The 14,188-nt window shown below is 39.6% G+C and overlaps 1 protein-coding gene across 11 annotated transcripts in view; it reads right to left on the bottom strand.

The window, feature by feature from the left end:
- Window positions 1–14,188, bottom strand: part of EEA1 (early endosome antigen 1) — a 138,601-nt gene that overhangs the window by 109,989 nt on the left and 14,424 nt on the right. For 8 of the 11 annotated variants that reach the window (XR_005223296.2, XM_043546168.1, XM_043546158.1 and 5 more), the window contains exons 2-3: window positions 10,935–11,027; window positions 4,619–4,744 (exon numbers count right to left, since the gene is read on the bottom strand). Coding sequence is in view for 10 of the 11 variants with exons in the window: in XM_043546158.1 (XP_043402093.1) it covers window positions 4,619–4,744; window positions 10,935–11,027 (219 nt within the window). In the remaining variant the exon portion in view is untranslated. Of the gene's footprint in view, window positions 1–4,618; window positions 4,745–7,248; window positions 7,299–10,934; window positions 11,028–14,188 lie in introns of all 11 variants that reach the window. The other 3 variants (XM_037885240.2, XM_043546151.1, XM_037885252.2) reach the window with 2 other exon arrangements.

The raw sequence follows: 14,188 nt of genomic DNA, 5'->3' as shown, positions 1-14,188 counted from the left end.
CAGCAATCATCAAGTGATCCATCCCCGGTCATCCAATTCCAGTATCTGGCACTCAGAGGCATAAGGACTCCCAGAGCATGGGCTTGCATCCCTGACCCTCTTGGCTAATAGTCAGTGAGGGACCTATCCTCCATAAACTTATCCAATTCTTTTTTTTAATCCAGTTTTACTTTTGGTCTTCACAACGTCCCCAGGCAAGGAGTTCCACAGGTTGACTGAGTTGTGTGAAGAAGTACTTCCTTTTGTTTGTTTTAAACCTGCTGCCTATTAATTGCATTGGGTGACCCCTACTTCATGTAGTATGTGAAGTGATAAAACAACACTTCCCTATTCACGGTCTCCACACCATTCATGGTTTTATAGACCTCTGTCATATCCCCCCTTAATCGTCCTTCTTCCAAGCTGAACAGTCCCAGCCTTTTCAATCTCTCCTCATATGGAAGCTGTTCCAGACCCCTAATCGCTTTTGTTACCCTTCTCTGTTAACCTTTTCCAATTCCAATATGTCTTTCTGGAGCTGGGGCAACCACATCTGCATGCAGTATTCAAGATGTGGGTGTACCATGGATTTCTATAATGAACGATGATGATATTTTCTGTCTTATCTATCCCTTTCCTAGTGGTTCCTAACATTGTTAGCTTCTTTGACTGCCGCTGGACCTTGAGCAGATGTTTTCAGAGAGCTATCCATGAGGACTCCAAGGTCTCTGTCTTGAATGATAACAGCTAATTCAGAACCTATCGTTTTATATGTACAGTTTGCGATGTTTTCAAATGTGCATTACTTTGCAGATATCAACAATGAATTTCATCTGCCATTTGTTACCCAGTAACCCAGTTTTGTGAGATCTCTATGTAGCTTCGCAGTCAGCTTTGGACTCAACTATCTTGAGTAATTTTGTACCATCTACAAACGTTACCACTTCACTGTTTATCTCCATTTCCAGATCATTTATGCATATGTTGAGCACTGTTCCCAGTACAGATCCTTAGGGACCCTGCTATTTACCTCTCTCTACTGTGAAAACTGACCATTTATTCCTATGCTTTGTTTATATTTTTTAACACTTACTGATCCATGAGAGGCCCTTCCCTCTTAAGCAAAGTAAGCAGTCATGGGATAAGAGCCTTTGGTAAAGGAACTTGTCAAACACTTTCTGAAAATCCAAGTACACTATCCAACTGGATCACCCTTGTCCCCATGATGGTTGACAACTTCAAAGAACTCTAACAGATTGGTGAGGCATGATCTCTCTTTACAAAAGCCATGTTGGCTCTTCCCAACCATACTGCATACATCTATGTATCTGATAATTCTATTCTTGTCTACAGTTTCAACCAATATGCCTGGTACTGAAGTTAGGCTTACTAGCCTGTAATTGCCAAGATCACCTCTGCAGCCTTTTTTTTTTTTTTTTTTTTTAAGAAGTCAGCCTTCCATTAACTCTCTGCCAGACATCTGGTACAGAGGCTGATTTAAATGATAGGACTACATACCACAGTTAGTAGTTCTGTAATTTCGTATTTGAGTTCCTTCAAAACTCTTGGGTGAATACCATCTGCTCCTCGTGACTTGTTACTGTTTAATTTCAATTTGGTCCAAAATCTCCTCTATGGACACCTCAATTTGGGACATTTCCTCAGATCTGTCAGCTAAAAAGATTTGTCAGGTGTGGAAATCTCAAATCCTCTAGCAGTGAAGACCGGTGCAAAGTATTCATTTAACTTCTCTGCAACGGCCTGATCTTCCTCGGGTGCTGCTTTAACACCATGATCATCCAGTGGATCTGCTGACTGACTGGCAGTCTTCCTGCTTCTGGTGGGTTTTTTTTGTGTGTTTTTTTTTTTTTTTTTTTAATAATTGCATCCTTCATATCCATTTGTATTCTAAAGAGATGGAGGTGTTCCTGACTTTACTCATTTGTGATCAGAGAAGTTACATAAAAATGACACTTACTCAACATATCTGCACCGTACTTTTATTAAGCATCTCATCCATTTAATTTCCTAACAAAGGTAATTCCTATTACTTTTTACTCCTGGTAGCACTGTAAAGTCAATGCAGCTTCACAAAAAGTAGATAGATTCTGTTCTGGCAAGCACTTACACATAATTGTTAACAAAGTTCTTCTTGTAGAGTTTGTATTACTGGTGATAAGGCATGAGCCATAAACAGCTGAGTTTGAAATTCAAATACCAGGTGGAGTGTGCAGGGCTTGCTAATTAGAAGAAAGTCATTCTTTTACTGGTCAGCGACTCACTATGGAGTAATTGACAAAAAAAACCACACACTGAATTCTATGAAATCATTTTTAAGCAGTTACTTTTCAGAATATAACCAACCACAAGTTAAGCAGGAAACCTACTAATTTCTGCATGTAGCTACATTGTTTAAGGTTTAGCCTACTGAAGTTCCAGGCTACTAAATTCAATCACTCAAGGTCTGGTTGCCTCAGACATGCCACAGGTACGTGGTAATTTACCAAGCATGCCTTAGTGAAGACATCTGCATTTTGACTGAACAGCATGGTACACAAAGGCCTCACTTTATTTAATTTAATCCTCATTGATATGGAAATAAAGAATAGTTCTCGCAGTAAGGGCAGCCCATCTCCAAATCAAAGGCAACACCTAATTCCAATTGATAATTAGGAGTATCCTTGTTCTTCTCCTGCTGGTCCATGGACCAATTTGGCCATATAACTTACAAAAATTTGGCCAGCTCACTTCAACAATAAACCAGCATACACTTGATCCTTGTAACGAGATCTAGAGAAATCTCAGGACAATCCCCGGAGTCCCAACTGGTGAGTTTCACTGCCCTGAGACATCACACTCCCCAGTCATCAGAACAGGGGACAAAGATCACTTACCCTAATTTAATTGTCATCTGGCTGTAAAATTTCCTCTGCAAGGACTGTCCTACAAGCACTCAATGTTGCAAAGTACCAATAAATAATAAAATAACTTAAATTACAACATTTCAACCATAGTATCAACTTTCCAATGGAGAAATAAAAATGCAAAAAAATACAACTTCATATAGTTCACACCACTGAAACAATCAATCTCTTCACACACATGCAAAAGTGATGCTGGGAGAAGGGAGGCAAAAGGATCCTCCTCTGGCCTCCAGCCTCATTTAATAAGTGGCAAGCAGCCCATCCCCAAAAGACAATCTAGCTTAGACTCTCTGAAAGTTGGGGTGGGGAGGACGACCATCAGATAACCTGACAAAGCCTGGATGTTATTTGCTTGTGAATACACACATCTGTTCCATCTTCCCCAGGCAGCCCTGGCAAGAGCATCCTGAAATTGTGACAGGAACAGTTAAGGTGGTTCCCTAGTTTGCAGAGGTCCCACTGTATGAAACAAGGCTCACTTGGCCACCATGATCTTCCTAGAACATAATGGAATCGGAGAAAAACACATTAGCTAGTCTAATCCCAGGAAAAAGTAGTAGTTCACCCTCCATGTCCACTAGTGCCAATATCTGGAGCCAAATGCTATAATTTTCTTGTTGCTCCATGATGTAAATAGGTCCACCTGTGTATCAAACCACATGGCCGTCAGATGGCCAAAAACCACCTAGTCCCATTCCTTCACAGCAGTTCCGTTTTCCCTGAATGGAAGTGATTGTTATTTTTAACGTTCACCATTTTCCAGAAAGGGCAGAACCTGGGTGACTTGGGTGCTTCCCCCCCCCCCCCCGGGGGGGGAGAAGGGGGGAAAAGAAGAAGAGGACGGGTTGTACCTTTCTGATAATTTAGGCACATGACTAATTGCAACAGATCATTTCAGTATCTGATGTCCATGAGTTTTGAGGAAAAATATGACTTGATTTACCAGAAGATTGACCAACTTAAAATTACCACCGCACTGAAGGATGGAAGAATTATTAAATATACTTCTAAACACAAGAGCTACTTAAACAAAAAGCTTTTACATTTTCTCAGAGAGATATAAAATAAAATGATTGTGTTCTAAATCTCAGAACTGTTTTATAGGAAATTTTTGATTGCGATTTTGTCAGTGTACTTGAAACTCCTTAGTAAAATTGTTTAAAGGGAAAATTTTGAATGGTTTTTAAAAGTTCCTATTCTCCCTACCTTGAATATTATTGAAATATCTCCTCCTAATTAAATTATAACTGTACCTCAGAACCGGACTCCCATTAAAAATCTGTCTTAAGAGTAATGTAGATAGCTAAACAGAAATTCTAAAACATTTAACTGTATAAATGATTTCCCAAATCTTATACTTAGGTTCATTATTGTGACTAATGCAGAAGTAAAGTACATTAACTAATGCAAAAGTAATGTATATTAATTCAGAGAACAATCATGCAAAAACTGTTTTTAAAAAAGTGAATGCAAATCTCTGATATTACAGAAATTCCACATGAAAGACAGCTGCAAACCAGAAAGATAACAAAAGAAGGCAACTCAAGAGATACCTTCTTGTAAACATGCATATAAAGATCAACCCATATTTCCTTACAGCAGGGAATCACAAGAAACAAAGTGAAAGAGGCTGGTACCCAAGCAACCAGAAAGGAAAGACATTTATTTTAAGCAACCCATTATCAAGGCACTCAAACAAAATAAACAAGACCCACAGTAACAGCGGGCAGGTCATGATGCTCCTGTCTTCTTGTCTCTGTTCCAATGTGTTCATTCTGGTAATGTTCAGACAGACCAGTGGCACTCACACACATTTTCATACATAGTGGACAGATGAAGCCCTGTGAAACAGTAACTTTTAGGTATGTACACTTTTTTAAAAATTAAGAATATAAACAGAAAGAGCACCTTAATTGTCAAATATGTATTCAAATTCTTAAAAAGCAAGCTACTGCTTATATGAAAGAAATAAAGCTGGTGCTTACTACTTTTCAGTAAGTTTCTTAAGATGAAATTTTGCTGATCATGAGTCCAAAACACAGAGAAGACAAACAGAATGTTGTTAAGTGACTGAAAAACAAAATATATCTGAGACACTGAGCTTTGACAGTAGGCAGTACATTCATTCTGTTAATTGTTTTCATCAGTTTTATTAGGCCTCTGATACTGCTCCACACTACAAAGGGGCACATTATGCATAATGTATCATGACATAGCCATTATAAAATATTAGGGCTATGTCTACACTACCACTTATGTCAGTACAACTTATGTCGCCCAGGGCGTGGGGAAAAAAGCATACCCTGAGCAATGTAAGTAACACCAACTAAGCGCCAGTGTGGACAGCGCTGTGTCAGCAAGAGAGCTTCTCCTGCCAACATAACTACCACCACTTGTTGGGGGTGGTTTAATTATGTCAACAGCAACAACACGAGAGATATTAAAGTGGCGCTGCTGCATCGGTATAGCTGCACCACTGTAAGCTCTCTAGTGTAGACATAGCCTAGGTCAAAGTTCTGTACAAAGGTCTGACATGAAATTTTGTAACATTGCTTTCAGACCTTTTATAAAAATAAACTGGGAGAGAGTGTTAAAGAGCTGGAATACCATAGTACATGAACAAGAGGACTCAAGTCAACATTTGCAGAACAGTGATGACAATTCACACATTTTCCAGGGGCGGGGAGGCGTTCAGTCAAAGTTTTTCTGACAAATGATTGTACTATACTTTTTTTTTTCCTTCTCATTTCCTTCAGTTACAGTAATGTTAAATGCTCCTTGTGAAAAACAGAAGGTAAAAACAGTTTCAGGGGAAAAAAATGGAAGAAAGTGTCCCTTTAAAAAGAAATCTGTTGATGTGGAGCTATACAAAGTATATCCAACTATTTTTCTCCTAAGTTATTTCTTAAATGGCAAGCAGTTTTTTAAGGGCTTTTTAAATTTATCTCAGTACTGTTAGCAAAGGCACTATTATGGATTCAGAACAGTGAGGCAATAATATGCACGTGGAAGTAAAAATTTAAATTCTGAAGAAACTGTAACCAAGGTAAGAGTGCGCTTTACACAAATTGTTAAGAACAAAACAAAAAAAACCCTAGTAACCTTTCTTTTTAATTCAGAACAGCTTTAACCAATTAGCAACATTTACAACACATTTGTCACCCAGAATGATCATTTACCTCAGTATAAAGGATCACCTGTTCACTGCACTACCTGTTCAACAACGTAACTTACGAAGTTAAATCCATACAGCTATAAGAAAAGCTTGCAACATCAGAAGTACCTTTCCTCTGGCCCCTTGTCTAAAGTACGTGCTAACAAGTCTATCAAAAAGAGTGCAATGCCTTAATAATGTGTCTCTCTCACTGATGGGGGAAAAGAAGAGTAGAGATCCAAGATTCAAATTGCATTAGTTAAACCTACTTTTTGGTTTATTTTGCTTTCCAGTTAAAATAAGCTTTATTACAGAATCTGTTAAAAAAATAGAAAGCTATATACACAAGCTAACTTCTGGAGGTCAGTTTTCAAAACTGTGCATGCCACTTGTTTGCGTAAAATGGGAAATGCATGTACACATAGTTGGCATCGTTTCGTCTGCAAGTGATGGTGGGATTTGCAGCCTATGATGTAGATGGTTTGCAATATCTCATGTGACTGAATAGTCCAATCCGAGATTTGCATGACCTTTGGTAGTTGTTTTAAATATATGTTTCTTGGTTGGGAACTGCTTGCTTCCTACGGGTTCTTTTCTCTTCAAGCTGTAAAAGCCAGCTCCTGTCACGGACTTTGATGTCTTGATGGGAGATGTTGGCGCCACTTGTTACGATCACTTGCCAAGGTTTCCCAGTGGTCAGGATCAATTCCAAATTCCTTCATATCTCGCTTGCATGTGTATTTATAGTGAAGCTTGAGACGTCCTGTTATTCTTGTTCCCTCTGATAGCTCCCCGTATAGCATGTCCTTGGGTATGCATCCATCTTCAAACCTACTCAGATGGCCCAGCCAGCGCAGTCATCTTTGCTTGAGCCGGGCTGTCACACTTGGTAGAACATGGATAACTGATGCTCATCAGGAGAAAAGGTTAAATAGTCTCCACCTACGCTGTTTACGCCACATACTCAACACCAAATGGCAAGTTAAAGTCACCAATGTATACATGGGCATTCGGATAGATGCACACAGAATCAAAATGTCTTAGTAGTTTTAAACCAGGACCACGTAAATGCACAGGTAATGCTGCACAGCAGAAAGAGTGTGCTGGGCTAGAACACATCTGGCATTATCATTTAACACATGGGGAGGTTACAAAGATGGATATGTATTTCTGCATAAGTTAATTACATACTTGATACACTAATCTGATTTTCTGTTTCGGGTTTTCACTGCACAGTGTACCTAGCACATGAAGAAAAGAACAGAGAATTTACAAGGGTGTTTCTTTCTTACACGATTTAAAAAATTCTACATATTCATATCAGATTTACCTTAGGCATAAGATAGTCAGACATATTGATTTGAAAACAGCTTCATGACCTCAGCCCTAGTCCTAATCCAAAAAAGAAACTCCAAGACTTGGATCCATTCAATTAAATTAAGCCTTCCTCCTCTTCCAGCCCCCTTCAACCCAATCCTGATATCTACTGAAGACTCATGGGATCTAAGGCCTTGTCTACAGGACAGAGTTTTGCCGACAAAAGTCAGCTTTCATCAACAAAACAATGGAGGTGTACACACAACAACACTCATCCCACTGATTTAACTTTCCTGTTACTGCAACAAAATAAAACCACCTCAACGACAGGCGTAGAGCTTTTTGCGACAAAGTTAGAGCAATGCAGTGTCACCGTAGACACTGAGTTTAATTATGTTGCTGTAAATGGCCTTCCGGAGGTGTTCCACAATGCCCAGCTGACCACCATGGTCAGCAGTTCAAACTCCGCTGCCCTGCAGCCAGGTACACAGGTATCCACCCCTCTCCTTTAAAGGACTGAGATTTTTTGAAATTCCACTTCCCGTTTGCTTGGTATGGACAGTTAACATTGCATCTTCCCATCTGATCATGGTGGCTCCCTGCAGCAAACATGCTTCCGTTTGGAGAACACCAGAGTTGTTGGACCTGCTGGGTTGGCGGGGAAAGGGGGCTGTGCAGTCCCAACTCCACTCCAGCCATAGGAACTGTGATACCTACTATCAGATTTCTCTTGGCATGTTGAAGAAGGGCCACGAACAGGACATGCATCAGTGCCGTGTGAAGATCAAGGAACTGAGGCAGGCGTACCAGCAGGCAAGGGAGGCAAACCATTGCTCCGGAGCTGCACCAAAAATCTGCCACTTCTACAAGGAGCTGGACGCCATCCTCAGCAGCAACCCCACCTCCACCAACAAGAGCCCCGTCGATACTTCGGGGGGAATTGGAGACAGTGGCCTGAACGCTGAAGACAAAATGGTGGATGAGGAAGTGGAGTTGGAGGATGAGGTGGGACAGCTGACAAGGTCGTCCAGTCGGCATGGCAAGCCAGGACCTCTTCTCGAGTATAGAGGGTTCAAGCCAGTCCCAGCACTCCAGCTCTGGTGTGCATGATGCACAAGAGGGGAGCTCTGGTAAGCGCTCATTTTGATTTGATACTACTCAGTTACACGAGATAGCGCTGACCTTTCTTTCGTTTAGTGTGCTAGAAGTGGGTTATGGGATAGAAATATACAAGACTAGCAGTGCTTGCATCTCCTTCCCATTACCCCTTCAGCTAAGCAGTGTGGGCCCTGCAGAAAAGTTTGTTAATTCACACTGAGATTTCACAGGAATCCTCCTGAGAGATCTCTAGGAAATTTTCCTGGAGGTACCTGCCAATCCTCTGCCTAAGGTTCCTTGGCAAAAATGCTTTGTTTCTTCCCCCGCTGTAGGAAATGCTGTCATGTCAATCAGCAATCACTTGTGCAGGGACCAAACTGACACACAAACAAGCAGCATAGGGACCTGGTCTGAAGCCGCATGAATGCTGGAGATGCACCCTTGCATCCTTGTTTACCCTCAGGAGTGAGATATTGGCTTCAGTTACCCCTACCTATGGAAAATGGTGGCAGAATTTATAATAGTGTCCCTAGTCGCTTGCAGTGATCCTCTTAAAAAGCCACGTAGACCCTTTGTCCTATCTTGGACCTTCCCTCCACCCTGGGCTGAACTCACCATGTTTAGGGTACTCGATGAGCTGTATGCTTGCCAGTGGAGAATGAGTGAGAAAGAGGTGAATTTAACTATAATGATTCAATGCTGTGAGTGCTTCTGTTTATTGCTGCCTCTCTTTATTGCTTCTTGTGCTTCTGTAGATGTGCCCTTCAGGGGAACCCCTTACACACCAACGGAGTGCCTCCATCAGATAAGGAGGCAACGCAGGAGGAGCAAGGAGGACACATTTAGGGAGGCGCTCCTATCGTCAGACACCGCAGATGATGAGCACAGGGCATGAAGAAAGACAATTGATGAAAAATTGAAAATAAACAGCTTGGAGAGGAAACATGGCTAGGAATGTATTTTAGTGGGCCAGGAGCAAATGATAAAACTGATGGAGGACCAGAGATGCTGAAGTCCCTGACTGTGCTGCAGTCAGAACACGTGTGCTCACCTTCCCCTGCAGCCTATACAGAACTGCGTACCATGCCCTTCCCACACTCATTCGTTGCATCTCGCAGTACCCCTTTCAGACCACCCCTTTGGATACGTTCCCGAATGACATCTGGACTTATACACAGCTATGAGAGCCTCCATTAAGGGAGTGCTCCTCAGTGTCATGTCCCTTGCATGACATGGGTTAGCTACCCACAGTGCTCTGCTCTCTCTCTCTCTGTGCTAGAGCACCAACGGTGGACACTCTGCCAACACAAGTAGCGTTGTGTGAACATGCACAAGTGCTGTAATTATAGCAGTTTATGATCGTCGGCATAACTTGCATCAATTTAATTCTGTAGTGTAGACATAGCCTACATAGATCCCCAGATCTTCTGTTGGGCCCAGGTTATTGTCTCCATTCCGATCTTACAATGATCTGGATTGGGAGATTTGGAAAGATAAACCTGCCTGCCTGGAACAGAATGAATGATCCATTGCAACTCAATTCCACATAATACTAGATGATCAGATAGGATTATAATGAGAAGCAGATGTCCTACAATGGGTCTGGCTATGATGGGCATGGGCAGCAGATCACAATGTACATGGAAAGAAGGATCACAGGAAGGGAACATTTTTGGCCAGCTGGGTAGGAGACCACAACAGATTTTGAGGTTAGATACTGTAAATATCTGAACTTTCTGAGATTCACCTATCATTAACTTAGACTCTTCAACACAAAGGAAACATACTTTATTGTAGTGATTAAATTCACCACTGCACTTAACTACATGCCCACAGAGAATTTCAAACATACTATATTACAGGAACAATCCAGTCTGCCACTAGTCACTGCATTAGTCAACTTATTTAAGCATTTCTTAAGACAATTAGAGAATAGCTTGGAAAAGCAAGTGATGCATGAGCCCTATGCCTGAATTCATCATCAGTTCTCAGAGCAACTTGACTGCATAACCACAGACACCACACAATTCTTTAGCAATTCTTGATGTATCTGAAGAATAGTACACCAATATGCAGGTTCTTTTTTATATCAAATGTAGAATCACTGATGCCTCACCCAAATTCACAGGATCATGTCACTTTACTCAAAGTTCTAAGATGAAATTATTCCATGTTAGCAATATATTTCATATATTTCTTGTTCACACTTAACTGCATATGGGCTAACATTTCACTATGAAGCCTACTGAGAATATGTCTGCTCATCTTAAGCTAGCAAACTTCACAAATTCAACTCACTAATACATGCATGCTATGAAACATTTTTTAATTCCTGGTACAACACATTTGTATGCATTTGTCCATTTACACAGATTTTGTCTAATTAAAAGTCCCTCTCAAAGAGAGGTGAATCAGGTGCCAAGTGTAAGAACCTAGTCCCATATATTGTTATCCTACAGTACCTCTGAAGTACTTTCATTGTTCACATCCACTGCATTTCCTGGGGTTGCAGAGGAATCCGAATCCGAGCTCTGAGACCCAACTCTGCCTGGAGTCTGAAATGGAAGAAGTATAAATTTTATTAAACCGAGTCTGAAGTCTATGTTGCAAAAAGGAATCTCTTTTATAAATTTGTTTATAATTTTAAGATTTTACATCCAGAGTAAATTGAACAAAAACTGACAAGAACACTGCATAAACAGTCAATGCAATAGCGTACAATCCAAACTTACTGTCAAGCCCTCACATCACCACTTGAGTAAGGAGTATTTATTAGATAGATCAATACACAACAATATATAAGAATTTAATACATAAAGAACTAAGCCAAATTTCACTTATCATTCAAATTACAGCTAAATACAGTTAAATAGTTATTCAACAGAAAAATCCTAGAAATTAAAATTTAGCCTCTTAAACACACTATTCTTCAGATTGTGGAATTTGAATAACTAAAACAACAATATTTTTATACTTGTCAGATTATTCAGTAGAAAAGCTGACAAAAGTAGGCCCATTGATATGGTAGTAAGTAAATAAAAATATATTACTTTACAAATCACAAAATTTCAATATAGAGGAGAAGTAGAAAACTAAAGTTAAAACTGCTTCATATATCAAACTTCCAATTAAATTAGACTAGCTTATTCAACAAGGAATCTATAAAATTAAGTTGTATATTTTCATTTGCTTCCAGTATAGGCTTCTTTCCAAATTAGTGTTTCAAACCAGTAAACAAATTAAGTAAACACTACTTCATTCAAAGTCTCGTGAAATATATTCAGGTTACTAATCCTCATCCAATTCATCCTACCTTTCAGCAAGAGATTCATTTTTCCTTCTCTTATCTACCTCAAAAGTTCCACTGTTTCATCAGAATCATAAAAGAAAGTTAGCATCCTCAACCAGGCAAACTTCCTCAACAAGAACAACGAGGAATCCTTGTGGCACCTTAGAGACTAACCAATTTATTTGGGGATAAGTTTTCATGGGTGAGAACCCACTTCACATGCCTGGCTGATGGATTTCCTCTTCATACAGCTAAATTCAGTGCCTTGCATGGTGACAGGTTTCAGAGGGGTAGCCGTGTTAGTCTGTATCAGCAAAAACAATGAGGAGTCCTTGTAGCACCTTGGAGACTAACAAATTTATTTGGGCACAAACTTTCGCTAGCCCACAAAAGCTTATTTCCAAATAAATTGGTTAGTCTCCAAGGTGCCACAAGGACTCCTCGTTGTTTTTGCTGATACAGATTAACACGGCTACCACACTGAAACCCGTTCCCCAACAAGGAAAGTTACTGAAACAGCCAATTAAAAAAAAAAAAAAAAAAAATTCCATAGCATAAAATCTTTCTCCCTCTTAAATTCTGTGTGGGTCCAGATTGTTCTGAAAAAACAAGGATTTGTTTACTCTGATAGTAAATTTTTACTTTTGGTCTCTGAACCATTGACCATCAATTACTCCCAATCTAGAGCCAAATCAAAGTTTACTTTAAGAATTGCATTGACAGGGTTAGAACCCAAATGAAGTACTGATGTTGTAATTTTGTAGGCAATCTGGAAATATTTTTGGTCTTATATAAGGTATTCACACTTTATGCATACAGAATTTTAAAGTAAAGGGAGAGAGCTATATGAATAAGTTTTGTCTACAGACTTCAGAAACGGAAAAATCCTAACATTATTTGTCTTGGAAAAAAATTTCAAAATCTTAATTTTTAAACAAATCAATAAATAGTCCTTTATAAAGATGCCTCTCAATGTAATTTTCTCCCTTAGTTTGAAATTGAAGTATAGATTCTACTTGTGTTTATAAATAATATTCTATTTCCTTTTTCCCCCCACCAGGATTACAGATTTAGATTTAAAATTATATTTAATTACAAATACATCTGATCAAATCTATCCTCTAATTACTGTACTGCTGCTAACATACAGTACACCTTAAAGAAGTCTTTGAAGATCAAATAGGATGAGGTGAGTGGTTGTGGGAGGGGGAGATTAGTAGAATGCACTGCACCTAACAGAGGTGGGCAATGGTGACCATGGCAAGAGATAGGAGAAGAGAGAACCTCTTCTTATTGCATCCTCCCCCTTTAGTTGTTGCTGAAATGGCCACGGCTACAAGTTTATCCATTTTGTGTCCTGTTCATTACTTAGCCTATTTGCTGGAAACATGGAAGAAGACAAAAAACAACATGAGAGAACAATATAGTCTCATTCTAGCTATAAAATTATTTAGAGTGCAGCAGCATCCATAATATGGTAGATTTCTAACCACAGAAGATGATGACATAGCCCCTACCTCTAAAGTTTTTAATCTAAAAGGCAAAAAATGGATCAAAGGTGGAAGAAAGGAATATGATATATAAACACAATATATGCATCAAGGTGATGCCTGGCACTTGTATTGGTATTTCTCATAACTTTTTTTATTTTTATTTTTTTTTACATTGTATCAGCTACCATCCATTGCTTTCTTACCAACCAGTTAATTTCCTACAGATTTCACAACAGAAGTAGGTCTTAGGATGGGATTTAAAAATGAGATCAGTATAAACAAAGAAAGGTTATTCCATGGGTAGGGAGTAGGATGGAAGAAAGTACAGAGACTGTTAGAGGAAAGCAAGGTATCAAGGCTGGCAACACCGGTGAAATGAAGGGGACAGGGAGCAACACAAAAAATGAGGAGGTCAGATAAGTAGGGAGGGGCAAAGGTATCATGCAAGGCCCTGAAGGCAGTGACAAAAGCTTCATGTGACAGATAAGCTGCACTGAAGAAGCTATCTGAAGTTCATAACACAATAGCACCCACAAGTTACGAACAATTTTACATATTCTTCTGTAACAGCAGACAGTGTTCTTTATAGTAACTGATACATCTTTTGTATAAAGTTCTGCTAACACATAGCGATTCAGTGGAAGGATTCAAAGTGGGGAGCAATGTGATAATAGTTCAGGAGAGGGGGGTTAGGTATATTACATTGTGAAAGTAACGGGCAAGGTACTCAAGGAGGGCTAAATTGCTGACATCACTGTTTTCTAGAAAGGTATGAAATATCCAGCAGCAAAGAGAGCAGGGAAGTCTCCTGATATTCCTGGGGAGACATCCCATGCACAGGAATATTAGCACAAGATTAAATAATATATCATGCGATGTAAGAACATTTGTACACATTTAAGACACTAATTATCCTTTCCTTTCTTGATGACAA

This window comes from Chelonia mydas, chromosome 1, assembly GCF_015237465.2.
Source record: "Chelonia mydas isolate rCheMyd1 chromosome 1, rCheMyd1.pri.v2, whole genome shotgun sequence".
NCBI lineage: Eukaryota > Metazoa > Chordata > Testudines > Cheloniidae > Chelonia > Chelonia mydas.
The sequence above is the reverse complement of the archived record's forward strand: the minus strand, read 5'-3'. Positions and strand labels throughout refer to the sequence as shown.